We start from the raw sequence: 26,211 nt of genomic DNA on the forward strand, positions 1-26,211 counted from the left end.
CACGGCACATAAGAACCAACGCCTCTGCAACGGCTTTTAGCATTCAGAGCAGTCAGCAAGTCCATGACAGGACTAATCATTGGAGGCAGATCTCCCCGATTTAGCTCACTGCCTGATAATTTAGCAGCCAGTCCATTGGAGGGGGGGGTAGAGGAGCTCACATTTTGTCAGAGCGGGCAAGTTGAACAGGTCTTGTCACTAGCTGACACTGGGATAGTAGTTAGCTCCTCTGGAGCATAGAGTTGGAATTTGTACATAGTTAAAAAAAAAAAAACTATAGTCCAGCCCTCCAATGGTCTGAGAGACAGTGAACTGGCCCCCTGTTTAAAAAGTTTGAGGACCCCTGGTAAACAGGCTGAGAAACACTGACTTAAATAAATCAGAGCTGTTAGCTACCCATGAGGAAAAAATCCATAAGATAGAAGTAAAAACAACTTCAAAGCTTGTACATTGAAACATCTTTATGCATATGACTCTCACGTATTATTGGAATTTATATTAAGTAATATAATAATTACTACTACCTTTCAATTCATCTTCTCCACCATTGCATCAAATTGGCTTGGTAATACACACCAAGAGCAGCAGCAGCACCAACAACAATAACAACAGCAGCAGAAACAACAAGGGGAATTACAGGTACTCTACCACCCAATGGTGCATTTACTTGGTGTGGTGGAGGGGGTCCACTGTCAGTGCTGCCACCATAGCCTTTATCTAGACAGTATGGGGGGGCCCAACCATAATTACAGTGACAATGTTTGTGGCTGTTGCATACTCCTCGATCTTGGCACATGGTCATATTACAATCATATTGCAATTGGGACACATGAGTGCATTCCTTATTAATACACACCATATCTGTAGCACAAAGTGTGCCATCGGTCACAGCTCCAATATCAGGGATTCTTGTTCCAGGATGGAAATCTGTGCCCCAGCACAGCTTGTTGTTAATGCGTGTTTGAATGACGGTGTTGTGTCCTTCCATTGAAGGCAATGTCTTGAAGTTTTCACACTGGAGTCGGCCACACAGGACATCCTTCTGAAGACATTTTTTATAAGTAGGGCCATTAACCCCACAGTGGCCAAAACGGTCACCTCGAGTGTTCAGTTCTATGAAGCAGCCTTCTGACCCAACGCTTGCTCTTGAGCCAAAGATCATTTTGCACTGTTTACTGTGAGTTGAGCAGTTCCCATGGTAACAGTATGAACCACCTTCACATGGGGCACCATCTTGTACATGCACATCTTCTGGACACCATTCTGAGGTCCCATTGCAGTACTCCGGAAGGTCACAGACACCAACGCTTTTCCTGCAAACGGTCCCAGCAGGAAGATACTGGCATTGGGAGCAGCACTCCCCAAAAGCACAAGAGACACCGGAACGCAGCTTGCAGCCAGACTGGCAACAGGGGTCCCGTTCACAGTTCTCTTTTGAACCACAGTCACATTGCTCACCACCTTCCACTACTTTATTCCCACAGTGTATGAACTGATATTCTTTATCCGGTTCTGCAGGATGATACATGCACCCTACTCTCCCAGATTTCAAGAACTTGTAATAGTCTCTATAACTGCAGTCACTGAACTTATCACTGTTTGAGTTAGAGGGTGCCATAATGCATCTTCTATGTTCACATGTACAACCTGCTCCATCATGGTTCATACCGAGAATATGTCCTTGTTCGTGGGCAAAGGTATTAGTAAAATAATGCAAACTGGCACTTATGTAGCTGTCAACAGCCGTTGAATAGTCTCTCCAGCATGAAGTTCCAGTATATGCTAATCCCACCATATGTCCAAAATCCTTATATACCCAAAAGTGGCCAGAATCATTTGGAAGACGCGGATTGAGATTCTTTTTCTTCCACTTATTAAAATGGTCAAGTACAGTACCCATTTCATTAGAAATGTTTATGAAATTCTTTTCAGACCATATTTCCAGTCCAATAAAGAATACCTTGACTCCAATGGGATCATACCATACATTTGTAAGATGGATGACATCCAGTGCATTCAAAATAATAACAGTTTCATTTCTGTCAAACTGAACATAACGCTGATGTTCCACCACAACAACAAGCTTTACATACATTAAATGTGTCCACCAGGGTTTGTTCTGAAACCTGGCAGTTGTTACATTCGCAGTGTGTTGGATCATGGCTGCCTGTCGAAGTTGCTCTTCTTCTGTCAGGCCACACCTCATGCGGATGGCCCCTTCCTCTTCTTCGAGTCGATACACCACATGTTGAAAGGTAGCAGATGCTGGGACAGGTTCAATTTCATAGGACTTATTCTCGACTTGCAAAACACCTCTGAGGCCTCCTGAACAAGTGCTAATGGCAAGCGAAGAGACGGGCATGCCACGTACAAAACCGTCATAGAAACAGTCATCCCTGATGAACGGATAGTCCACCTGCAGAGCCCCCTCCGTGCTGTAAGTGAAAACGGGGAAGTGTTTGGGGACAAAGGCTCTCTTCTGCCTGAGGTAGACCAGGCGGCTCTTCCCTTCTATCTTCATCTGGTAGTTCATCTGCTGGAGTTCCTTCTGTCCATACCTGGGGGCCTGTCTTTGTGGGATGATCACCTCATAAGAAGCATACCTAAACCCTGGAGGGGGCTTTTGGCCAGCAGTCTCTTTCACGGTACTCTTCAAGACCAGCACTAACAACCAAGCGAGAACATGAGTCATTTTCAAGTTAGGTAGGATACCCAACCTCTGCTTGTCACCCAAAACAGGAAAGTCACTGTGGCCACTAGCAGGAGGAGAGAAAGTAGAGTGGAGGACAGATCTCCCTCCAATACACAGAGTGACCATGGCAACCGTTCATAGGGCTACCTGTGGAATGTGGGTGGAGCTTTGTGTATGAAATATCAACAGACTATATTAGGAATGATAGGGGGAAGAAATGAGTGCTTGAGGGAAAGTTTTCCAATAATGGTGCATGAAATCAGAAATTTCCTAATCAACATTTGGCACAAATAATGTCCAGTTGTATATTTCTGAAATGTGCCAAATCCAAACTCATTATGCACATATTACTAGAGTTTCAGAACCGTGGTCACACCATTTATTTGGGGCAGAGTGTGATTCAGCTTCAGTAGACTATATACTGACCCTCAGTGGCTTACCTGCATGCTCCGCAGTTGGAGTAAGAGAGCCATAATCGGGAAGGCCCAACCAAACTCTTGCCAACTCCCTTGTGCGTTTATCTCTCCAACATTATTTAACATCTTCATGCAACCTTTTGCCTAGCTGGTTTGGGGCTTAGGGCTTAGGTGCCACCAATATGCAGATAACACCCAGCTCTTTCTCCTGATGGACAATTGGCCAGATGCCCTTCTGACTGCAGTGGACCAATATCTGGAGGCAAGTGATGGGATGGCTTCAAGTAAGCCATCCCAAATTGAACCCTACAAAGACAGAGGTCCTCTGCTTGGGCATGAAGGGACCAAAATAAGAAGTGTGCCTTCCCAGTCTGGACATGGTACAGCTTACAACAACATACTCTGCCAGGAATCTCGGAGTGATGTTTGATGCCTCGCTGACAACGGAGGCTCAAGTCACAAAGGAAGCCCAACAGGTGTTTTTCCATCTTCTCCAGGCTAGGCTACTAGTGCTCTATCTGGCACCAGACCACCTAGCCACTGTGATCCATGCAACAATCACCTCCAGACTCGATTAATGTAACTCATTCTATGAGGCCTACCCTTGAACCTGCACTGGAAGGTACAGCTGTTACAAAATGAGGCAGTAGAGGTTCTCACATGGATGTCATGGAGACCCCACTTATGATCAGTATTGCGGCAGCTTCATTGCCTACCTGTAGAATTCTGGATACGTTTCAAGATTTTCATTTTAACCTTTAAGGACTTATGCAGTCTGCCTATCTGAGGGAACATCTGTCTGAATACGTTCCCCAATGAACTCTTTGACTAAGCACAGCAAATGAGCTAAGGATCCCTGGCCCAAAGGAAATCTGCCTGGCCTCAACCTGCCTGGTGAAACAAGATCCCTATAGAGACCAGGGCTCGGTTGGAACTTTCTGGGCCATTTCACACAATGACCAATGCTCCTAAATGTTTGCAGTATGCAGAAACACTATATTTAATAGTGGAATTTCATCATTCCGCACACTTTCAATTCTAGCGGAATATTGAAGTCCCAGTTGCGGTCTATTCATTCCCCACAGGTTTCTGGTCTCGCCGGAATCACAACAAAGGAGGTAATATTTTTCCGTGCTTCTTCCTACCCCTGGCCATTAATCAAACAGAACAGCCAATGCACTGTTGTGTTCGTGCTCCCGAAAAGCCTCTTTCCCTTTAAAAACTGTTTTTTAAAAACCCGAAAACACCAGTAGCAACGAATATTTGTTCATTCAATGTCTCAGAAAGACCTTTTTTGTTGGCATAGGAGCTGCCGCTTAATCGTTTACACACTCTTGAAGTAAAAAAAAAAATTTGTTTTCCCCCAATGGGTGCAATTTCTGGCTGAAATTACAGGCAGTGTCAAAAAGGGGGCTGTATTGTGCTCGGAAACTTTAATTTGCAGAAGCGAGCTTTGTTTTACTGTTAAGCACTTCCGTGGAGGGACTTCATCCGAAGAAGCCTCGCATATTTGTTGCTTTCACCAATTTAAAGGGAAAAAATGATGATCGCGTCTCCAGAAGCTAGGGAGGGACATTCTTTCTACTTCTATTTTGGGAATGGACATGTCTTTCGCTGATGTGTGGCGGCTTGTGCTCAGAAGTGTAGCATTTTTTTCGGGGGGAATCCTCTTTTCTGGAGGATTTTGCAGTTTGTCATATGGAACGTTAAATTAATAGCATATACAAAAGGTAAGACTTTGGCTACATTTAATTTGTGCGGAATGGCCCTCTGAGTTCTGCAGGGCGTGCAAGATGGATGTTTGAGGCCAGCTTGTCAATAAACATATCCAAATCCCAGGCCTCCCTCCCACCCCTTTCTGCCCTCCTTTTCTCTTTGACTCCTTCCCTTTTGTTTGTTTGTTTGTTTATTATATTTATATACCTCCCTCCCTTTTAGCTCAAGGTGGTTTACATTGTAACTTTTGCAGAACAACAGAGTACAGTAAACAACTTAGCTCAGAACAAACATGAACATAATTAACATATGTAACCATGAACTTGTGTTGAACAGTTAAAGCTAAAAATCTATACAACAACCAGCTATTTCCTGCACATTTGCTCTGTGTCTCTATTTGGTGCGGTTGACAGGGGCTTCTGGTTAGTGGCTGGTGGCTTGTTTATCTAATTTGACTGAAAGCCTGGTGGAAGACCTCCCTTTTGCAGGCCATGCAGAATTGTTGTCATTCAGACAGGGCCCTGAAGTTGTCTCTCGCTCCAAGTGCGGGTCAGAACCGAGAAAGCCCTAGCTCTAGTAGTTGTCAAACGAGCTTCCCTGGGGCCAGGGATCACAAGCTTGTTGTTGTTGGTGGATCCTAAAGCTCTTTGAGGGGCATGGGTATCAATATCTAGTTGGCTACACATTATTACTGTTGCTGATGCAGCAATTAGAATTGCAGTTGTAAAACGGTTTTAAATTGACTAGCAGGGGGGGCATTTGGGGCTCAAGGAAGATACACACACATTTCCATTGCCTTCAACAAGGCCACAGCTTTATTATTACTCCCCAGGAGTGTTGGCACAGCATGGGAGAGGGAGCCTATCTTGCAGTCAAAAGACCACAAGAACCCGGACCCAGCAGAACCCTGGAGCCCACCCAGATCCCCGCCGGGAATGTGGGTCCCCTTGCTGCTGGATTCCCACCATAGGGAAGTGTCAAGAAAAAGCGCACACATCCCTTCGCCCCACCCCAGGCCACCTGGCCATTCCTTCTTGGTCCCACCCCAGGCTGCCTGGCACTGCGAGCCCCAAGCCTCCCTAGCCGGGTCGGCCCTGCTCTCAGACCTTCCACCTCGTAGGGAGGTCCCCAACCAGAGGAGTCTGATGCACAGACCGAACTTCCCCCAAACAGGCTCCATCCCATGCCAAAACTGCCAGCTGTGACAAAATGCAATATATAGACATCCAGTGGCCATACAGACATAAGCTCAACAGCCAACAAAAGTGTGGATGGGAGGGAAGCTGCTCAGGTGGCGAGCCTGGTGCAAAAGGTAGGGCCTCTCCACGGGCACCCTGAGCCCACACCCAGGTGCCAACGGGGCGAGTGCGATGCTCTCACACAGTGCCCATCTCCCCCCCACCTGTCTTCTTGCCACCTGCTCCTCCACTGCAGCAATGGCGGCGGCTGCTAAGTCTTCCCCACTTTCTGTTTTAGTATTTTACTGACTGTAATTGTATTAGTCTATTGAATCTATATGCGTAAACTTCCCCAAGAGAGTTTTACTGAGAGGGGAAGGATATAAATGCCTTCCCCTCCCCACGCTGGGGAAAGAGCGAGCCAATCTTATCAGCAATGTAGTGGGCTCACAGTACGCTACAGAGTCCCTCCCTACTACACCCTACTCTTGGACACCAGAATGACTGGGGAGAAGTGTGGCGGGGGTATAACTGCCTGTAATTCCTGTTCCTGCCCTCAATCACAGGGGCAGCCTGGCAGCTAAAGAGGGTCAATGCTGCCAAAGAAGAGCTCACCCCAAAAAACCCTGGAGGAAAATACCAGAGCTTCCCCCCTGACCCCAATCTGCAATAGCCACTGAAGTTACAGGACAAAGCTGAAGGCGGGGGGGGGGCGCTATGGGTGATTTGGAAAACAAATCATAAGAGGAAAAGTTGAGGGAGCTTGGTCAGTTTAGCCTGGAGAGAAGACGACTAAGAGGTAATATGATGACCCATAGAAGATGGGGAAGAACTGTTTTCTATCGCCCCAATGGCTAAACCATAACCAATGGGTTGGAATTAATTCAACAAAAATTTCAACTAAACTTCAGGAAGATGTTTCTGACAATTAGAGCAGTTTCTCAGTGGAACAGTCTTTCTCGGGAGATGGTGGGTTCTCCTTCTTTGGAAGTTTTTCAACTGAGACTAGATAGTCATCTGACAGAAATGCTGATTTTATGAACTTAGGCAGATTGTGAGTGGGTGGGCAGGAAGGGATGTGTCAGGTCCATTCCGCACGACTTTAATATAGCACTAGTCTTGCATTTTGTTTTTGCCACTAAACCTACGTTCTGCATGACGTCGTGAGCAATCTGCAACACTCCTGCAACACTAGCGCAAAAACCGCTTTGTTGTAGCGATTTCCGGGGAATCGGGAAAAGTAGATTCACCCTCAGAAAATCGCTACACTATTGCAACAACCTGTAACACTTGTGAAAAAGACCTGTGTGTTCTCAATGTAGCGGTTGCAACAAAGTCCCTCCCCCTGGCTCTCTCCTCCGAACTTCCGGCAAAGCGATCGCCTTTTTTTTTTCCTCGGAGCGAGCAGGGAAAGCAACGAACCAGCAAGGTTTCATTCACCCAGCGAGGCTTCTCCAGTCCCTCCACAGAAGCTCCCCTAAGTCCCCAAGCACGACACAGCCCCGTTTGCCAGTTCCCTTTAATTTCGGCCAAAAATCGCCCCCGTGCAGGGCGGGGGGGTTTCCACTCGAGGGAGTGTGGTAACGATGACTCAGCAGCTCACACGCCTGCTAGATGGGTCTCTACGTTAGGAGGAATCAAGGCATATTCGTTGAAACTTGTGTTTGTTTGTTTTTAAACTGTGCTTAAAGGGAAAGGTGCTTTTCGGGAGCATGATAACCGCCCATTGGCTGTTCGTTTGATTGACGGCCAGAGGCGGGAACAAGCAAAGAAAAAATCGCTTCCTTTCTAGATATTCCTGCGAGACCGGAAACCTGTGGGGAACGAATGAAACGTTACTGGATTCCACTACAAATGAAGGTATGCGGAACGCCGAGATTCCACTATTTAAAATACCGTTATTGCTTTATGAAAGCAATTGGCAACATTGGTCCTTGTGCGGAATGGGCCCCAGTGTTTGTCTCTTGTGGCCTGTCTTTGCATACCAAGGGAACTGCTGATCATCATCATGGGATTGTAAATTTCCTTCGGGCCAAGCTAGATTCTGGAGATTTTTGGTAGAGATGTCACATGGACATGAAACTGGGGTCACTGTGGGTGCGCAGGTACTTGTGAATTCTTAAATTGTGCAGGGGGTTGGATTAGATGAACCTGGAGATATCTTCCATCTCTATGATTCTATGATTCTATTCTGTGATTGTACCTCAGGACTCATCCTGTCCAACTCTGTTACGCAGAGGCCAATACCCAGGTGCCATCAGGAGATCTACCAACGGGGACAAAATTCCAGAAGACCTCCCATGGTGGCCTCACCCACCCACCCACCCCCCGCAGTACCAAGAATATACAGCATCACTGCCCATATGTAAGAACATGAGAGAAGCCGTGTTGGACCAGGCCAAAAGTCCATCCAGTCCACACACTCTATCACATAATGCCCAAACCCCAGGGACCATCAGGATGTTTCCAAGCAAGGCCCAAACTCCAGAAGCACTCCCACTATTGCTCCCCATGAACCAGGAATACACAGCATCCCTGCCTCAGACATAAAACCATAAGATCATGTTGGATCAAGCCAGTGGCCCATCCAGTCCAACTCTCTGGCCAAAACACAGGGGAATCTTTTCTGTTCTTATGACTGGTATAGTGATCCTCTTATTCTTGGTCCGTGGGGGCAACATAGGGAGGACTTCTGGAGCTCTGATCCTGCTGGTGGACCTCTTGGTGTTTCTTGGGGATTGGAGTCTGTGGCCCTTCCAGTCCAACCCTATGGCCAAAACACAGGGGCTATCAGAATGCCCATGTGAAGGGCTAGAACTCCAGAAGCTCTTCTCCACTGATTGCTTTCTGATGCACTGGATCTGGGGATTTGTAGTTCATGGTGCCTTCTCTTTGCAGGGCAAAGGTCTTCTGGATCTTCTCACTGTGTGGCACAGACTGGTTGGCTGGAAGTGCAGCTGGCCTTACCCAACATGGATTCTCTTATGGTTTTATGTCTGGGGAATCTTTTCTGTTCTTATGACTGGTATAGTGATCCTCTTATTCTTGGTCTGTGGGAGCAACTTAGGGAGGACTTCTGGAACTCTGACCCTGCTGGTGGACGTCTTGATGATTCTTGGGGATGGGAGACTGTGACACAGAGGGCTGGACTGATTCAACATGGTATCTCTCATGTTCTCCTTGTGGAGGCAAGATACCTTATTCTCCCACAGAGTGGTCCAGCTCCCTCACACAGGCTTTAGATGCAGCCTCTCAAATCCACCTCAGGCACCTTTTCCCTGAAGAGCAAACAGCCAGCTAGACCAAAGTGCAGGTATAGTTCTGGGCATAAATAAAAGGAGATCAGTTTGTACTTCTTTGAAATATCCAGCCCCCCTGCCCTGAGATCGGCATCTCTAGCAATGCGTGAAAATCAAATGTAGGTGGGGTGTGCTGGGTCTAATAGGTCAATTCTGGTGACATAGGAAGAGAGGAAGGGGCCTGGCAACACTACTTCCTGTGATGTGGGAATGGTCTCGTGACATCACACCTACTGAGAGCATCTGGATGATGTTGATTCCAGTAACATGTGACATCTGGGGGTGTAGCCAGCTGACCTCTCTTCTGAGGGTCCTTGAAGCCCGAAGAATATACCAGGGTGTTCTCCACATTCATCAGGTTGAAAAACACTGACTTAAATAAATCAGAGCTCTTAGATACCCATGAGAAAAAAATCCATAAGATAGAAGTAAAAACAACTTCAAAGCTTGTACATTCAAACATCTTTATGCATATGACTATCAAATAGTACTGAAATTTATTTTAAGTAATATATGAATAGTTACTACTTCCTTTCCATTCATCCTCTCCACCATTGCATCAAATTGGCTTGGTAATATACACCAAGAGCAGCAACAGTAACAACAACAGCAGAAACAACTAGGGTAATTACTATACCCAATGGTACATTGCCTTGGCGTGGTATAGGAGGTCCACTGTCAGTGCTGCCACCATAGCCTTTATCTAGACAGTACGGGGGGGCCCAACCATAATCACAATGACAATGTTTGTGGCTGTTGCATAATCCCCGATTTTGGCACATGGTCATATTACAATCATATTGCAGCAGGGCCACAGGAATACATTGGTTCTTAATACACACCATATTTCTAGCACAAAGTGTGCCATCCATCACAGCTCCAATATCAGGGATGCCTGTTCCAGGATGGTAATCTGTGCCCCAGCACAAATGGTTCCCAATATGTGTTTGAATTACGGTGTTGTGGTCTTCCAACGAAGGCAGGTAATTGAAGTTTTGACACTGTATGCGGCCACACAGGATATTCCTGGTTTGACATTTCTTATAATTAGGACCATCAATCCCACAGTGGCCAAAACGGTCCCCTCGACTGTTCCGTTCTATGAAGCAGAACATAGAACCAGCTGTTGCTCTTGAGCCAAAGATCATTTTGCACTGTTTACTGTGAGTTGAGCAGGTCCCATGGTAACAGTATGAACCATCTTCACATGGGGCACCATCTTGCACATGCACATCTTCTGGACACCATTCTGAGGTCCCATTGCAGTACTCCGGAAGGTCACAGACACCAACGCTTTTCCTGCAAACGGTCCCAGCAGGAAGATACTGGCATTGGGAGCAGCACTCCCCAAAAGCACAAGAGACACCGGAACGCAGCTTGCAGCCAGACTGGCAACAGGGGTCCTGTTCACAGTTCTCTTTTGAACCACAGTCACATTGCTCACCACCTTCCACTACTTTATTCCCACAGCGTATGAACTGATATTCTTTACCCGGTTCTGGAGGACGAAACAAGCACCCTACTCTCCCAGATTTCAAGAACATGTAGTAGTCTCTATAACTGCAGTCACTGAACTTATCACTGTTTGAGTGAGCGGCTGCCATAATGCATCTTCTATGTTCGCATGTACACCCTGCTCCATCATGGTTCATACCGAGAATATGTCCTTGTTCGTGGGCAAAGGTATTAGTAAAATAATGCAAACTGGGACTTATATAGGTGTCAACAGCTGCTGAATAGTCTCTCCAGCATGAAGTTCCAGTATATGCTAATCCCACCATATATCCAAAATCCTTATATGCCCAAAAATGGGCACCATCATGTGGAAGACGTGGATTCATATTCTGCTTCCTCCACTTATTAAAATTCTCAAGTACAGTACGCATGTCATTAGACATGTTTATGAGATTCTTTTCAGACCATATTTCCAGTCCAATAAAGAATACCTTAACACCAGTGGGAAAATACCATACATTTGTAAGATGCAGGACATCCAGGGCGTTCAAAATAGCAACAGTTTCATTTCTGCCAAACTGAACATAACGCTGATGTTCCACCACCACCACAAGCTTTGAATATATTGTATGTGTCCACCAGGGTTTGTCCTGAAATCTAGCAGTTGTTACATTCGAGGTGCGTTTGATCATGGCTGCCTGTCGAAGTTGCTCTTCTTCTGTCAGGCCACACCTCATGCGGATGGCCCCTTCCTCTTCTTCGAGTCGATACACCACATGTTGAAAGGTAGCAGATGCTGGGACAGGTCCAATTTCATAGGACTTATTCTCGACTTGCAAAACACCTCTGAGGCCTCCTGAACAAGTGCTAATGGCAAGCGAAGAGACGGGCATGCCACGTACAAAACCATCATAGAAACAGTCATCCCTGATGAACGGATAGTCCACCTGCAGAGCCCCCTCCGTGCTGTAAGTGAAAACGGGGAAGTGTTTGGGGACAAAGGCTCTCTTCTGCCTGAGGTAGACCAGGTGGCTCTTCCCTTCTATCTTCATCTGGTAGTTCATCTGCTGGGGTTCTTTGTGCCCATATCTGGGGGCCTGTCTTTGTGGGATGATCACCTCATAAGAGGCATACCTAAACCCTGGAGGGGGCTTTTGGCCAGCAGTCTCTTTCAGGGCACTCCTCAAGAGCAGCACTAACAACCAGGAGAGAACATGAGTCATTTTCAAGTTAGGTAGGATACTCAACCTCTGCTTGTCACCCAAAACAAGAAAGTCTTTTTGGCCACTAGCAGGAGAGAAACTAAAGTGGAGGACAGATCTCCGTCCAGTACACAGAGTGACCATGGCAACCGTTCATAGGGCTACCTGTGGAATGTGGGCGGAGCTTTGTGTGTCAACGATCAACAGACTATATTAGGTATGATGGAGGGAAGAAATGAAAGTTGAGGGAAAGTTTTCCAGTCAGGATGCACAAAGTCAGAAATTTCCTAATTGACACTTGGCACAAATAATATCCATTTGTAAATAGGAGAAATGGCAATCAATCAGCTTCTGAAGAACAGATGGTTTTTATATGCTGCTTTTCTCTACTTGAAGGAGACTCAAAGTAGCTTACAATTGCCTTCCCTTTCCTCTCCGTTTCCTCCTGCCTTCCCTTTCCTCTCCCCACAAGGTAGATGAGGCTGAGACATAAGAGGAAAAGTTGAGGAAGCTTGGTCAGTTTAGCCTGGAGAGAAGACAACTAAGAGGTAATATGATGACCATCTTCAAATAGTCGAAGGGCTGTCACATAGAAGATGGAGAAGAATTGTTTTCTGTTGCCCTAATGGCTCAAACCATAACCAATGGGTTGAAATTAATTCAAAAAAAATTTGAACTAAACTTCAGGAAGATGTTCCTGATAATTAGAGCCGTTCCTCAGTGGAACAGTCTTCCTCAGGAGACTTCCTCCCTTTCCTCTCCGCACAACATACACCCTGTGAGGTAGCTATGGCTGAGAAAGCCCTGATATTATTGCTTAGTCAGAACAGCTTTATCAGTGCTGTGGTGAGCCCAAGATCACCTAGCTGGTTGTAATCTGGGGAGCGTGGAATCAAACCCAGCTCATCAGATTAGATGTCCGCACTCCTATACGCTACACCAGTGGTCCCCAATCTGCGGGCCGCGGCCCGGTGCCGGGCCGCGAAGGCCATGGTGCCGGGCCGCAGCTCCCTCTCCCCGCCCCCCCCGCAGTAAAAAACTTCCCAGGCCGCAAGCTTGCGGCCCGGGAAGCTTCTTACTGTGGGAGGGCGGGGAGAGGGAATTAGGGCCGTGCCATGTATCACGCATGTGCGGCCGAAATCGCGCATCCGCTGCACTTTTGCGCATGTGCGCGTGCGCGAAAGTGCTGCGCATGCGCAATTTTGGCTGCGCATGGCGCATTCGCGGCCTGGTCACGCATGCGTGGTGCACGGGCACGGCCCACTGCCTTGCCGGTCCCCAGCCTCAGAAAGGTTGGGGACCGCTGCGCTACACCAATCTGCCTCAACCAAGAGGTTGAATATAACTAGGAGGGGTAGGTTCCAGTGAAAAACACAATTGTGAAACAGTACAGATGCACTGGGACAACAATGGCAATAATAAATAAATCAAAGAAAAGTTGTCTCTCTTCAATATTCAGTTGTTTTTTAATCCTTCATATAAGTCCCAACGCGTTTCACCTGTTGGCTTTCTCAAGGGACAAATATGAGCGTTTCAAACACACTTCTTATATGCCAAAAACCTTGTCTCTTGGATAGTATGTAAGGTCGTATTAATCACAGCTCTTAGCTAATGGCGTTCCAGGCGCGTTTCTTTGATTTATTTATTATTGCCATTGTTGTCCCAGTGCATCTGTACTATTCAACCAAGAGGTTGAGCAGCAGGGAAAAAAGTTAAATATTAAAATACAAATATTTATTCCCATTCACGTGCACATTTAAAACTTTAAAAAATATCAACATTAGACTCATGCTATTGTACAAATCGAGAATATATTGATACATGGATAAATGAACTGATACAAAAAATGTGTTTCATCCTCTGCTCAGTGGTCTGATAATTTAAATAAACACATGGAATATAATAGTGGGGAATATGAGGTGATAAAATCTGAACTAGATAGAAATGTAACTGTTTTTAATTTAGAAATCTGAGGCCCATTCTGCACAAGGATCAATGTTGCAAATTGCTCACAGAAAGAAAAAACGGAATTTAAAATAGTGGAATTTGGCGTAACGCATACCTGCCTTTGTAGTGGAATCCAGTTACGTTTCAATCGTTTCCCACAGCTTTCCAGTCTCGCCAAAAATCGCTAGAAAGGAAGCGATTTTTTCCGTGCTTTGTCCCACCCCTGGCCGTCAATCAAACGAGCAGCCAATAGGCGGTTGTTACAATGCTCCGAAAAAGCCCTTTTCCCTTTAAGAACAGTTTAAAAAAAAAAACACGTTGCAACGAATATGCCTTGATTCCTTGATTCCTCCTAATGTAGAGACCCATCTAGCTGGCAGCTGGCGTGTGAGCTGCCGTTTCATCATTGCCACGCTCCCCCGAGTGAAAAAAAAATCCCCCCCCTGCATGGGCGCTATTTCCGGCCGAAAATAAAGGGAACTTGCAAACGGGGCTGTGTTGTGCTTGGTGACTTGAGGGGAGATTTAAAGCAGCTCTGTGGAGGGACTGCAGCCGGAGAAGCCTCGCTGGGTGAATGAAGGCTCGCGGGCTCGTTGCTCTCCGCTTGCTCCGAGAAAAAAAAATGGTGATCGCTTGGCCGGACGTTCAGAGGAGAGAGCCAGGGGGAAGGACTTTGCTGAAACCGCAACAATGGTAACGCACAGAACTTTTCCGAAACTGTTGCAGATTGTTTGCAAGACTGTAGCGCTTTCCAGTGGGTGAATCCACTTTTTGGGATTTCCCTGGAAGCGCTACAACGAAGTGCTTTTTGCGGGTCTGTTTCAGGAGTGTGGCAGATTGTGTGCATAACTGCAAATTAGTAGCGTTTACAATTTGCCACACGCCTGCTACATTTAGCTTGTGCGGAATGGGCCTAAGTCTATACAGTTAGGGTGATGGTGGTCTCCCTTATCGTTATTGAAATCAATTGTATTAGCAGAGAAAACCACAGGGAATGCATACTTGACATTATTGTTTTAAGCCTTCACAAACATATTACCCTAGGGTCAATGCAAAGAACACAGTGATTTAGGACCATGTTTATAAGCTTCTCTTGATTGGCTGGTAGAGGTGTTAATTCAATAAGGGTTATGTAATTGATAAAAATGTCTGGCCTATGTTGCCACAACTTGCTTAAATCTGGGAAGAACTTATTGGTGATTTGGAGGAATTCTATCTTGGCTGCCCATTTATCGTACAATGGTTTCTTCATATGTGTAAAAGGTCTCTAAGATGAAATGGATTCAAAATGGCTACACTCTGGTCTATCTGTAGGAGAGCATGGTTTGGGTTCAATAGTCTTTTGACTGATAACTCCATGTATCATAGTTCTTTTAATATGATTGGGAAGAAAAATGCCAGAAGTAGTTTTCACTAATGACACCCTCATGTTTGCATTTAGAGCAGACACAAACCAACATGGCCAGGAACATTGTTAATATCACTAAACCTATTATTTACTTTAGGCTGCCAGGATAAATTCCTCAAGCTTTCCTGCACAGATCTAAATGGTGTTCTTATATAATAGGCAATCAGCCTAGGCAATCAGTGGGGTTGGTTGGAACCACTTGAACAAGGAACAGGATGCTAATAGGAAACTGGACACATAAGAACAAGGCCAGAGGAAGCAACATTGAGCTGACTAGTGAGTCATCACAAAGCAAAGCTGTACTAGGAACCAGGAGATGTAGGTTCTTCTTATGTTGACAAAAGATTAGGTGGGTATTTATACCACACTTTACCTTGAGGAGTCACATGGAAGAGTGCAGAATCAGACCCATTTCTCTAAATTAGAGTCTGTTGCTCTTAACCACTATACCACGCTAGCTCAATTAGATGTCATATTGACAATACAAACCCTACTTTTTGAATTTTGCACTATGCATAAATATTGTTGTGTACACTTCACTTTTGGGAATAGTGAAAACATTCTCAGGTATGGATTACCTTAGCTGGGTATTTTTCCTTTGTAGCAAAGAGCAGTGTAGATTTATGCAATATTTTCATTATTTACAAATATATCAGAAGAATATGTGGAAACAGTGAAGCACTCCCACCGAGAGCAAATTCACTGTACCATACGAGATCCCCGTAGTGAGAGACCCTGCCCTCCAAAGGGTTTTAGCCAACTCATCCCAGACGCTTTCTGCTTATTCCTGTACCAGCATCTGAAACAGCTCTCTCTTTTTCTGACCGAGACCTGCACCTACCTCTCCTAGGAAGAAAGATGTCACCTCTTTCAAGTCTTAACTGGTGTTTGGACACAACTGCTAAAGTGACATCAGAAATTGAAGTGACATCAGAAATTTACTGGCCATCCTGCCCAAATCCATCAAGTTAACTTCCATCTAAATAATATCCCTCAATAAATTCTGGCTTCACCCCCTTTAGGGGAAACTGGAAGGTCATTTTCTGATAGCAAACCCCCTTTCTGGAATATTAGTGAGGGCATATGTGTCGATATTGTTTTAATATCCTTTTAACTTTGTATATGATGTTTTTACAAGATGTTGTTAACCACCCACAATGTTTTTACCCATAAAATGCAACATTGGAAGGGCGAGTTAAAAATAAAATTATTATTGTTATTATTATATTTATAAGCAGCAGGCCACGTGAGTCCCTGCTGCTTTAAACTTTGCAGTGGTAGTCAACCTGTGGGCCTCCAGATGTCCATGGCCTACAAGTCCCATGAGCCCCTGCAAACGATGGCAGGGGTTCATGGGAACTGTAGTCCGTGGGCATCTGGAGGCCCACAGGTTGACTACCCCAGGACCCGGCTGCCTCCTTAGCTTCCACTTTATCGCAATTAGTCCTGCACTACAGTTTAGGCATGCCTGACACCCGCTGGGGCTGATTTGGCTTGGACCTCGTTTACCACCCCCACCCCCCCTACACGCACACACAGTCCGGCGCATCTGACGATGCGGTGAATTTTGCTTGGCGTTATAGAGCCTGCAGGGAGGGGACAGCAGAAGCGGCCTCTGTCCTTTGCTTCGGATTCTCGGCCTCTCCTCGCGCAGGGCTCCTGGCCCCTCCCTGGGGGTCCAGCCTCTGTGGGCCCCGCCCCCGCGGCTCTCCGGCGCTGCTCCGTTCGCCCCTCCCTCCGATGCCGCTCCGTTCCACGCGGGAGAAGCCGGTTACTGTGGCCGGCCAGAGGGGCCGTCGATGGCGCGCCCCTTCCCGCCCCGACCGCGCTCCGGTCTCTTGGGCCGCCGGGGGAGAAATGGGGGCGGAGAGTGCCGGCGGAGGCGTCCTGTGGCTGGCGCTGGCTTGGGGAGTGTTCGTGAGCCAGGCGGCTTGTCAGGCGCCTCCGCAGGGCTTCAGGGTCGCCTCCTACGAAGTGATCATCCCCAAGAGGATAGGTCTGCGGCGGGGACGGGTGTCCCAGGATCTGGCCTACCTGCTGGAGATTGAGGGGAAGAGCCTGGTGGTGCACCTCAGGCAGAAGAGGGGCCTGATCCCTAAGCACTTCCCGGTCTTCACCTACAGCAAGGAAGGAGAGCTGCAGGTGGATTACCCTTTTGTCAGAGCTGACTGCTTCTACCATGGCTTTGTAGAAGGCAGGTCTTCCTCTTTGGTGGCGCTCAGCTCCTGCTCAGGAGGACTCCGGGGTCTTCTGATGGTGGAAAGTAAGACCTATGAAATTGAACCTGTCCCGGCATCTGCTACCTTTCAGCATGTGGTGTATCTCTGGGAGGAAAAGGAGCATGCTGTCCGCATGAGGTGTGGGCTGACAGAGAAAGAGCAAAATCACCAAATATCCGTGATCCAAAACACAGTAGCTAAAATCTCTCTAGGAGGAGTCTGGTGGTCAAACGCTAGGTATGCAAAGGTTGCAGTTGTGGTGGAACATGAACGATATGTCCAGTTTGGCAGAAATGAAACTGCTGTTGTTAGGCAGGTGCTGGATGCCATTCATATAGCAGATTCATTATATAAGGCACTTGGTGTGCACGTGGCCATGGTTGGACTGGAGATTTGGTCTCAAAGGAACCTCATAGAAATTACTGGAAGTTTAGATGAGTTGCTTGACATTTTCAATACGTGGAGGAGAATGGCACTAGTTCAGCATCTAAGGCATGACGTTGGCCACCTGTTTGTATATAAGCATTTTGGAGTTAAACTTGGATTATCATTTGTAGGAACAGTGTGTGATCCCATTTGGGCATCAGCTGTCGAAGTATTTATTACTTCTAGTTTGTTCTCATTCTCTGTAACTTTTGCTCATCAGTTGGGCCACAACCTTGGCATGCAACATGATGAGAAGTACTGCACTTGTAATCAGCATTCTTGCATTATGACTACATCACACAGTATCACAAGTAAGTTTAGCAATTGTAGCTATAACAGTTATTCTAATCTGATAAACAGTGGAAGAAAACAATGTCTGCTAATTCCGCCAGAACATGAGAAACTGTATGAACTCAAAAACTGTGGCAATAAAGTGGTGGAGAGTGGAGAACAATGTGACTGTGGCTCACCAGTTCATTGTCAATCAGATGTGTGTTGCCAGCCGAATTGCATGTTGCATTCAGGAGCAACTTGTGCTGTCGGAACATGCTGTGCAAACTGTCAGTATCTTCCAGCCGGAACAGTTTGTAGGGAGAGGACTAGCATCTGTGATCTTCCTGAATACTGCACTGGAATCTCCGAGTGGTGTCCTGAAGATGTTCATGTACAGGATGGTGCTCCATGCCAAGACAATGCCATCTGTTATCATGGGAAATGCTCGACTCACAACAACCTGTGCCAAATGATCTTTGGCAAGCGAGCAACAGTTGCCCCATTAGGTTGCTTCAGAGAAGTAAATGCTCGAGGTGACCGCTTTGGCAACTGTGGACTTGTGCGTGCTAATGTTTATAAGAAATGTGAAAACAGTAATATCTTGTGTGGCAAAATTCAGTGTATTAACATTAATGAAGTTCCTAATTTGAATGAGAATGGCAGTGTAATTCAGACCCCTCTGAACTCAGACTGGTGCTGGGGTACAGCTTACCACAGTGGCGCAGCTGATATTGGAGCCGTGAGAGATGGCACAAGGTGCGGCAGTGACATGATGTGCATTAACAGGGAGTGCATCAAGGTGTCCCTTCTGAACTATGATTGTAATCAGTCAAAATGTCACAACAGAGGAAGATGCAACTCTCTTAAAAACTGTCATTGTAGCTATGGCTGGGCCCCTCCATATTGTCTAACTGAAGGCTATGGTGGCAGCATTGACAGTGGACCCCCTCCACCCAAGAGTGGCAGTGTGGAAATGACAAGGGCTGTAATAATCCTTTCTGTTTCTGCTGCTGGTGTTCTTGGTACTGGGGTTGGTGTCTTATAAGGGATTTCACTGGTGAAATTGTTTAATTATTTGGTGTATTTTGCCTGCCAAAGCGTCAGATGGCAAACTCTCGCTAAGTGTCCACATAAGGATAACTCTTAATGAAAGAAGAGATAATACACATATGGAGAGGTTGTTTATTCAGTGCCAACTATAACACAGATGATGGGATTTTTAAAAAAGCTGTTCCTCTGTAGTTTTCAGGCCTATCAGCTTGGAAGAGGTTTGGGATACCCGGAAGATAATGTCTGGGGATGCTTTCATACAATGCCTGTTGTGATACAGTGGTACTCTCTTAATAGCCTCTGGCTGACGTATTATTTACACATCATTTGAAAGCAGCACAAAGAGTGGTTCCATGGATTAAAAATGCAGAAAGAACTTTTCTGTTCTTTGAAAGGAGGAATCCAGCTTGTTCCTGTTGTTGGCCAAGCATAGCGGTAGTTAAAAAACAAGGGCATTTTTTGGCCTGGTACTTTCAGTCCACAAGATAGCACTTGAAATGATTTCCATGCCTATACCAGTGTCACAGCATGTTGTTGCATCTGGACATTTACATGTTTGTTAGTTCTGATTCTTGAGCAGATTTGATCTCAGTTTCATCATCAAGCAAATTATGTGTATAACTCATTCTGATAAAATATTTTCACTTGTGCACACCCACAGGAATCTTTCTAAATTTTCATTTGATGGGGCAAAAATCTACATGAATCAACATTTTTTGGCTGTCAATGAAAAAGGTTTTGAAAAGTTAAAGCAGTTAAAGAAATTCAAAGGCAAACCTTAGAGGATGCATTTACACAGGATGATGAACAATTTTAATAATGATGGTAATGTTGGCTTCCTTGTGTATATAAAATTTCTTTAGAAAGGAGGTAAAACAGCTCAAAATTGCACATTCAGTATTCGCGTTAAAGAGGTGTGTACATGCAATCCGCAATAGGTTTTGTCAGAGGTTTCGATCCCAATGCATAGATAACCCAGTGTATATTAATCCTGGTAGATAGATTGCTTGGTTGTGTCTTTAACTACCTTGTGCAAATATATTTCATCTGGAGGGGCTTTATATGTTTCTATGTACAGTATCATGTCGATGTGTTTTGGGGATTGCCTTTTTTGGTGGAATAATTGAGAGACTGCTGCTTTGTACAAAACTTCAGTATGGCATATATCTATACAAACAGTTTTTCAAGCATTAATAAACACGTAATTGGGACTTGAAATAGAAAACTACAGTATTCCAGTTCTGTCACATTTCTTGTATTTTTCTTGCAAGATATAGGCCCATTATGCACGGCCGCCAAAATGGCAATTTTGGATCACATGGAAAACGCGGAAGGGGTAGAAGCGAAGCAAACCGCTTATGCACGGGACGGGACGCAACGGCGGCAAAACCCAGAGTAACCGATTATGCACACGGCGACCCCGGCGCCGCTTCTGGTTGCGCCCTGGTCACCCAGAAGCTGCGCTTTCTTCCGTGTTTTGCTAACACGGCTTTTTCAGCAGCATGCTCCGAGCCTGTGGCCAGTTGCAGCCGGCTCCGTGCGTTATTGGTGATTTTAGTCACCGCCATTCCACCCCGAATGCACGTTATCCCCCCACCCCGTGCATCATGGGCCATAGAAGTGCAAACCAGCGTAGTTTTGTGGTGTTGATGCTATAGCAGTTATGTTCCTTGAACAACCAAGGCTCAGTGTAGTATAAGACAATTGCTCCTATAAATTGGTTTAATTAAACAGCTCCACTTATAACAAATTTCAGCATTCTGTCCCACTCAATTTATTGTATTCTAATGTAGCCCAAACATGCATTCTAATATAACCCAAAATTTTTATCTGTAAATTCCTGCTCAGAATCTGAACATTTAGGCTGTGTTGTTTAGCGCATGGGGCTCCTGTAAAAAAAATTATTACTGTTCTGAATAGTGATATCTGTTCAGAATTGACATGGTTGGCTATATTTTAATACTCTTATTATTATCAGATTATACAATATTGTAGCTATTTTAGAATGTGCTTTTAGTGATGTACAACCATGAAAACTATTTACAAATGGTTTCAGATTATTTGTTTAAAAAAATCTTATTTACAAAGAATTTCAGGTTGTTCCCATTTGGGTTCTTATTCTGTCGTGGTAACAGTCATAGGGAGAAGGTGTACATTTTTATAAATAATTTGTGACTGTCTCCTCTTGTTATTTTCAAAACTAGTGTGATGTCCCCTTTATGTAGATACCACATAGGATTCATATATTACTGGGAGCGAAACAGAGAGGCAATATACATATAAAATTTTCTGAGTAGTGTGTAATCTATTCACCATTTGAGTTGTTACACTTTTCTCCTACCACTTCAGTTTTAAGTGAGAAGCCTCTTATTTAAAGCTTCCATATGAAAATCATACATCTCAAAATTTATAGTTTCATAGAGGATATTTGTAAGTTCTGTATCACATCAAGGAATGAATGAGTATTCTATCTTCCTTACAAAAAAGAAGATTTATAATTTATGCTACATAAATACTATTTTAAAAAATTGCTCCATATACTCCGAATTTTGAACCTATATTAGGTGACCCATTTCTGCATATATCAAGCAATTAAATACATCTTATGTTTGCTTTACATAATTTATTCTGCTAGTCTAATGGAACCAATGAATATCAGAATTGCAGTCTTAGCAACTACTTGGCTCCAGTCCTTTCCAAGATGAAGCAGTCTAGTTTTATCAGCAGCTTCCCATGCCTTCCCGTTCAGTGGAGACGGTTGAAAATGGCAATGTTATATGTTAGATACAACTTATCCCCCCTTTAACGTCCTCCTGTGATGTATGTGGGTGTAAATTAAAAGAGATCAAAGTGATATTGCCCTTGAAATTCAGTCAAGAGGGATCAGAGGAATATGGTGACTTCCCTGCTGCAAGCGACCAGATCACTCCATGTTAGTTATTTCCTCCAACTTTCAAATTGTTCCAAAGCACAACACCTTTGCACCAGGCTAGCAAGTCACCATGAGGTTAGTATGTAGATCGAATCACCAACTAACAAGAGCTCCATCCCTCCTTGCCAAGGGATAGTTCCTTGGTGTGAAAGCTGCTTTGATTGAAGGAGCAATCAGGAGGGCTTCTTCCTGTGATCTTAAACACTGGGCAGGAACAGATACTCAAGCCATGTAGACATTTAAAGGTCAAAACCCATGTCTTTTTTTTAAAAATAACATTTTATTAATTGCTATTAATAATAACATAGAAAGAAGAAGAAATAAAGCTAAGAGAATCAGGTTGTTACAAATTCCATCTTAACACTATTAATATGTTGCATTATGAGACTGCCTGTTCAAAAAGTCCAAATAGAGGTGCCAAAGTTTTTGAAAATCTTCCAGTGGTCTTCTATTCACTAAGCTTGTCAGTTTTGCCATTTTTACTCAGTACATCAATTTTGCCAAGCCAGTCAGTCACTCCCAGTGTGTCTTCTTGCTTCCAATTCCAGGCTATTATTAATCTTGCTGCAGTTGTAGCATAAAAAACAGCTCCTTTGCCTCTTATGAAAGATTCATGGGAAAGAAACTCAACAACATATATTCAGAATTAAGTGGAAACCGATTTTTTAAACATCTTTTCTAACAGAGTGAATTTTAATCAACATATTAAAAACTTTCTCACAGAGCCATCACATATGATAAAAAGAACCAATAGCTCCATGGCATCTCCTACATTTTCTACCATAATGGATTGACATTCTACTAATTCCTATAGGTGTAACATATCATCTGTAGAACATTAAATATCAATTTTCCCTCAATAGTTAACATTTTGTTAACTTAATATTTTTACCCCAAGGTTGTTCCCATTCTTCAAGATACAGTGTGATTTAAAATTTTGCATCAACTTAATCATACATTTTTTGATCTGTTCTTCATCATTAGTCTCATATTTCAAAAACAACTTAAATATTTGACCTTGCATGTGGGGCTTTGCTTTTGTAACAATAGTTTGGTCATAGCTCTAAAAAATCTTCTCAGTCTCTTTTACCTCTGATTTGAGCTTTGAGGTTATTTGTTGTTAGGTGCGAAGTTGGGTCTGACCCATCGCGACCCCATGGACAATGATCCTCCAGGCCTTCCTTGAGGTTATTTGCATGTGTTCAAATCAATCAATCACTTTGCCTTCTCTTTTTAATTGATCCCAACTTTTAATTTGTACATTGCTAGAGGCTAACTCTTTATATTTTAAACAATCTTCTTTTGAAATTTGTTCAAGTAGGCTTCTACTGGAGATTTCAGAGCTCCAGGACCTATTCTTTCTTTATATTTTTTAGTTCCAATCTCTGGCCACAGTAAACTGTGCAACCCTTCTTCAAGTCTGTGTTTAAAAAAAAAACTAAGTCTCTCATATTAGGATTTGTAATCCAGTCTGAAATCCAAGTTAAAACTGATGCATGAAAATAAAGTTTAATATCTGGTACCCCCAAACCTCTTCTATTCTTATAATCTAATCAATCAATCAATCAATCTTGCAGTTTTTTAAAAGTGACCCTTGGTCTTTTATAGTTCCAGATAAATCTGTTCAAACAACTTTGCCAATTTTGGAGGATTTTATCTTTAATGCCAATGGGTAAAACTTGAAATAAAAAAATCAACTTGGGTAAGACGTTCATTTTAATAATTGCCATTTGTGCTGGCCATGAAAAATTTATCTTGGATCATCTCTTAAGAGCCTCCTGTATCTTACTCCATACTTTTCAAATAGACATTTTAGATCTTTGTCGATATACACCCCAGGGTATTTAATTTTGACCAGGTTGATCTCACAGCCAATTAATCATCTCATTTCAATTATTATGTTCTCCAGTGTTGCCATCATAAAATTATTTTGCTTTATCTTTATTAATTTTGTTTCCAGCTGCTACTCCAAAGTCTTTCAAAAAATCCAATAACTTTGGAACTGAAGTTTCAGATTTAGTTAGCATAATAACAACATCATCTGTATAACTTCTGATTTCAAATTCTTCTGTATTAATTATTATGACTTATTATATTTATATACCACCCATTCTTTCAGGGCAGTTTACAACTCTCATAAATCAATATAGTACAATAGACATCTTGATTTGAATATAAACATATTTAACAGTGAAACTTTTATTGAGCAATGTTAGACCATTTACGCACTGGAGGTTTCATGCTGGTCTGCAGGCTGGAGTTTTAGTCATGGCAGGTTGCCCCACCTCTTCCTGCACCCACATGGGGAAGCATTTGGCCTGGTGCGCCTCATCCACCCCCAATCTGTGCTCCTGACAGGGGGGTGGGGCAGTGAAGTTCCAAGTGCATAAACAGTCTTATTTAGCAATCAGTACCCAACAATTAACAATTTAGTTTGTCTGCACTGTGGTTCCGTTTTTCTGTTGGTACAGTTGGTGAGGGCTTCTGGTTAATGGTTGGTGGCTTGCTTACTTGTCTTGACCAAAAGCTTGGTGGAAGAGTTCCTTTTTTCAGGCCCTGCAGAATTAACCATAGTAACTTCAACTAGCTTCATCGTAGTTCTTATTTTTGTAACCAAAGCTTCCAGCATCAAATTAAATAATAAAGGGGATAGAAGACATCCTTGTCTAGTTCCTTGGTGATTTGTATTTTTTTTCTCAAGTAACCATTCCATTAATTAAAATATTGGCCTCTTAAAACCAGCACCTTGAACTGAATTTGGGGATGGATTGGTAGTCAGTATAGTTGCTACATTATCAAGGTCACATGGTCCTGATGGATGGCCCTGACAAGTAGTCTTGCTGCAGCATTCTGTTCCACCTATAGCATTTGAACACTCTAAAGATAGCCCTAAGTACAACACATTGCAATAGTCCAGTCCAGATGTAACTAAGGTAATTTGCTACAAGTCACCCAGGCCTGGCTGTTTGCTACTGTTTAACAGCAGTCACCCCATGAAAACCAGTGTTGTGCAGAAGAGTTTCAGCATAGGGTATGAAATATTCAAATCCCCATTCTGCCATGGAAGCTCAGTGGATGACCTTCAGCCAGTTATACATTCACAGCCTAACCTGTTTTTTGGATAAAACAGAGGAGAGGAGAAGGCTGCAACCTACTTTCAAATCCCATTGTAGAGAACTACAAGGTATAAATGAAATAGGAAATGAGAGGTGTGGCTGAAGACAGGGGCAGCCAATAAAAGTTAGGTTTGTTGTTAGGTGTTAAGAAACAAAAGAAGTTGGGAAAAGCTTCCATGGGGCATCAGGAGGAGGGAAAGAGGAAATAGTGTGGGGAGGGGATATAGGAGAACATGAGTAGCCCCTACAAATTTTTGTAATTTCTCCACTGTGCAGCCAAGCCCAACAGCCAGAAACACTTGTGGACCCTGCCCAGTGTCCAACAGTGTGAATTGGTGGGTTCCTACTTCAGAATCAGAGATCTTATATGCCCCAAACCACAATGGTGTGGTGAAACTAATAAAACAACAGCCCTCCTAACACTTAATCCTCAGTGATATTTTAAGCATGTGCCTATCTAATTCTAAGGGTACAAAATATAAACTTAACCATAGACAAAGTGACATGCCTATCATTACCAGCCAAAAGATATAATGTGTAACTTGGCTATAGTTTTCACAGGTAGAGACTACCAGGGGGAAGAAAGAAAAAAAGAAAGTAGACGACAAGGGGACAGATAAAGTTTGGCTGGTGGGGAAGAAGGAAGCAAGAAAATGAGAGAAACTGGGGGGCTTTCTGGGCAACGAAAGAGAAAATAGAGGGGGGGAAATGAGATGCCCCTTCATGTCCTTGTGCATCCCCCTCTTGTACTGTCATAATTCAGTAAGAAATAAACTTAGACTTGGTTTAGCCAATCATTGGCATTTTTGCATTATGAACTGTGTTCAATCAATCAATCAATCAATCAATCCATTTTATTTACAGTTATAGACCAACCAGTAG

At 44.0% G+C, this 26,211-nt stretch overlaps 3 protein-coding genes across 3 annotated transcripts; 1 reads left to right on the forward strand and 2 right to left on the reverse strand.

The window, feature by feature from the left end:
- Positions 1-480: 480 nt before the first annotated feature.
- LOC143828793 (disintegrin and metalloproteinase domain-containing protein 20-like) lies at positions 481-2,804 on the reverse strand. The gene has a single exon (XM_077319004.1). It carries the CDS (start codon positions 2,690-2,692, stop codon positions 533-535), a length of 2,160 nt encoding a protein of 719 aa, XP_077175119.1. The 5' UTR covers positions 2,693-2,804; the 3' UTR covers positions 481-532.
- A 6,957-nt stretch (positions 2,805-9,761) lies between these two features.
- Positions 9,762-12,212, reverse strand: LOC143830303 (disintegrin and metalloproteinase domain-containing protein 20-like). The gene has a single exon (XM_077322629.1). The coding sequence runs from the start codon at positions 12,100-12,102 to the stop codon at positions 9,841-9,843; it is 2,262 nt and encodes a 753-aa protein (XP_077178744.1). The 5' UTR covers positions 12,103-12,212; the 3' UTR covers positions 9,762-9,840.
- A 4,518-nt stretch (positions 12,213-16,730) lies between these two features.
- LOC143830304 (disintegrin and metalloproteinase domain-containing protein 20-like) lies at positions 16,731-25,006 on the forward strand. The gene has a single exon (XM_077322630.1). It carries the CDS (start codon positions 17,054-17,056, stop codon positions 19,274-19,276), a length of 2,223 nt encoding a protein of 740 aa, XP_077178745.1. The 5' UTR covers positions 16,731-17,053; the 3' UTR covers positions 19,277-25,006.
- The last annotated feature ends 1,205 nt before the right edge of the window (positions 25,007-26,211 follow it).

This window comes from Paroedura picta, chromosome 2 (genome assembly GCF_049243985.1).
Source record: "Paroedura picta isolate Pp20150507F chromosome 2, Ppicta_v3.0, whole genome shotgun sequence".
NCBI lineage: Eukaryota > Metazoa > Chordata > Lepidosauria > Squamata > Gekkonidae > Paroedura > Paroedura picta.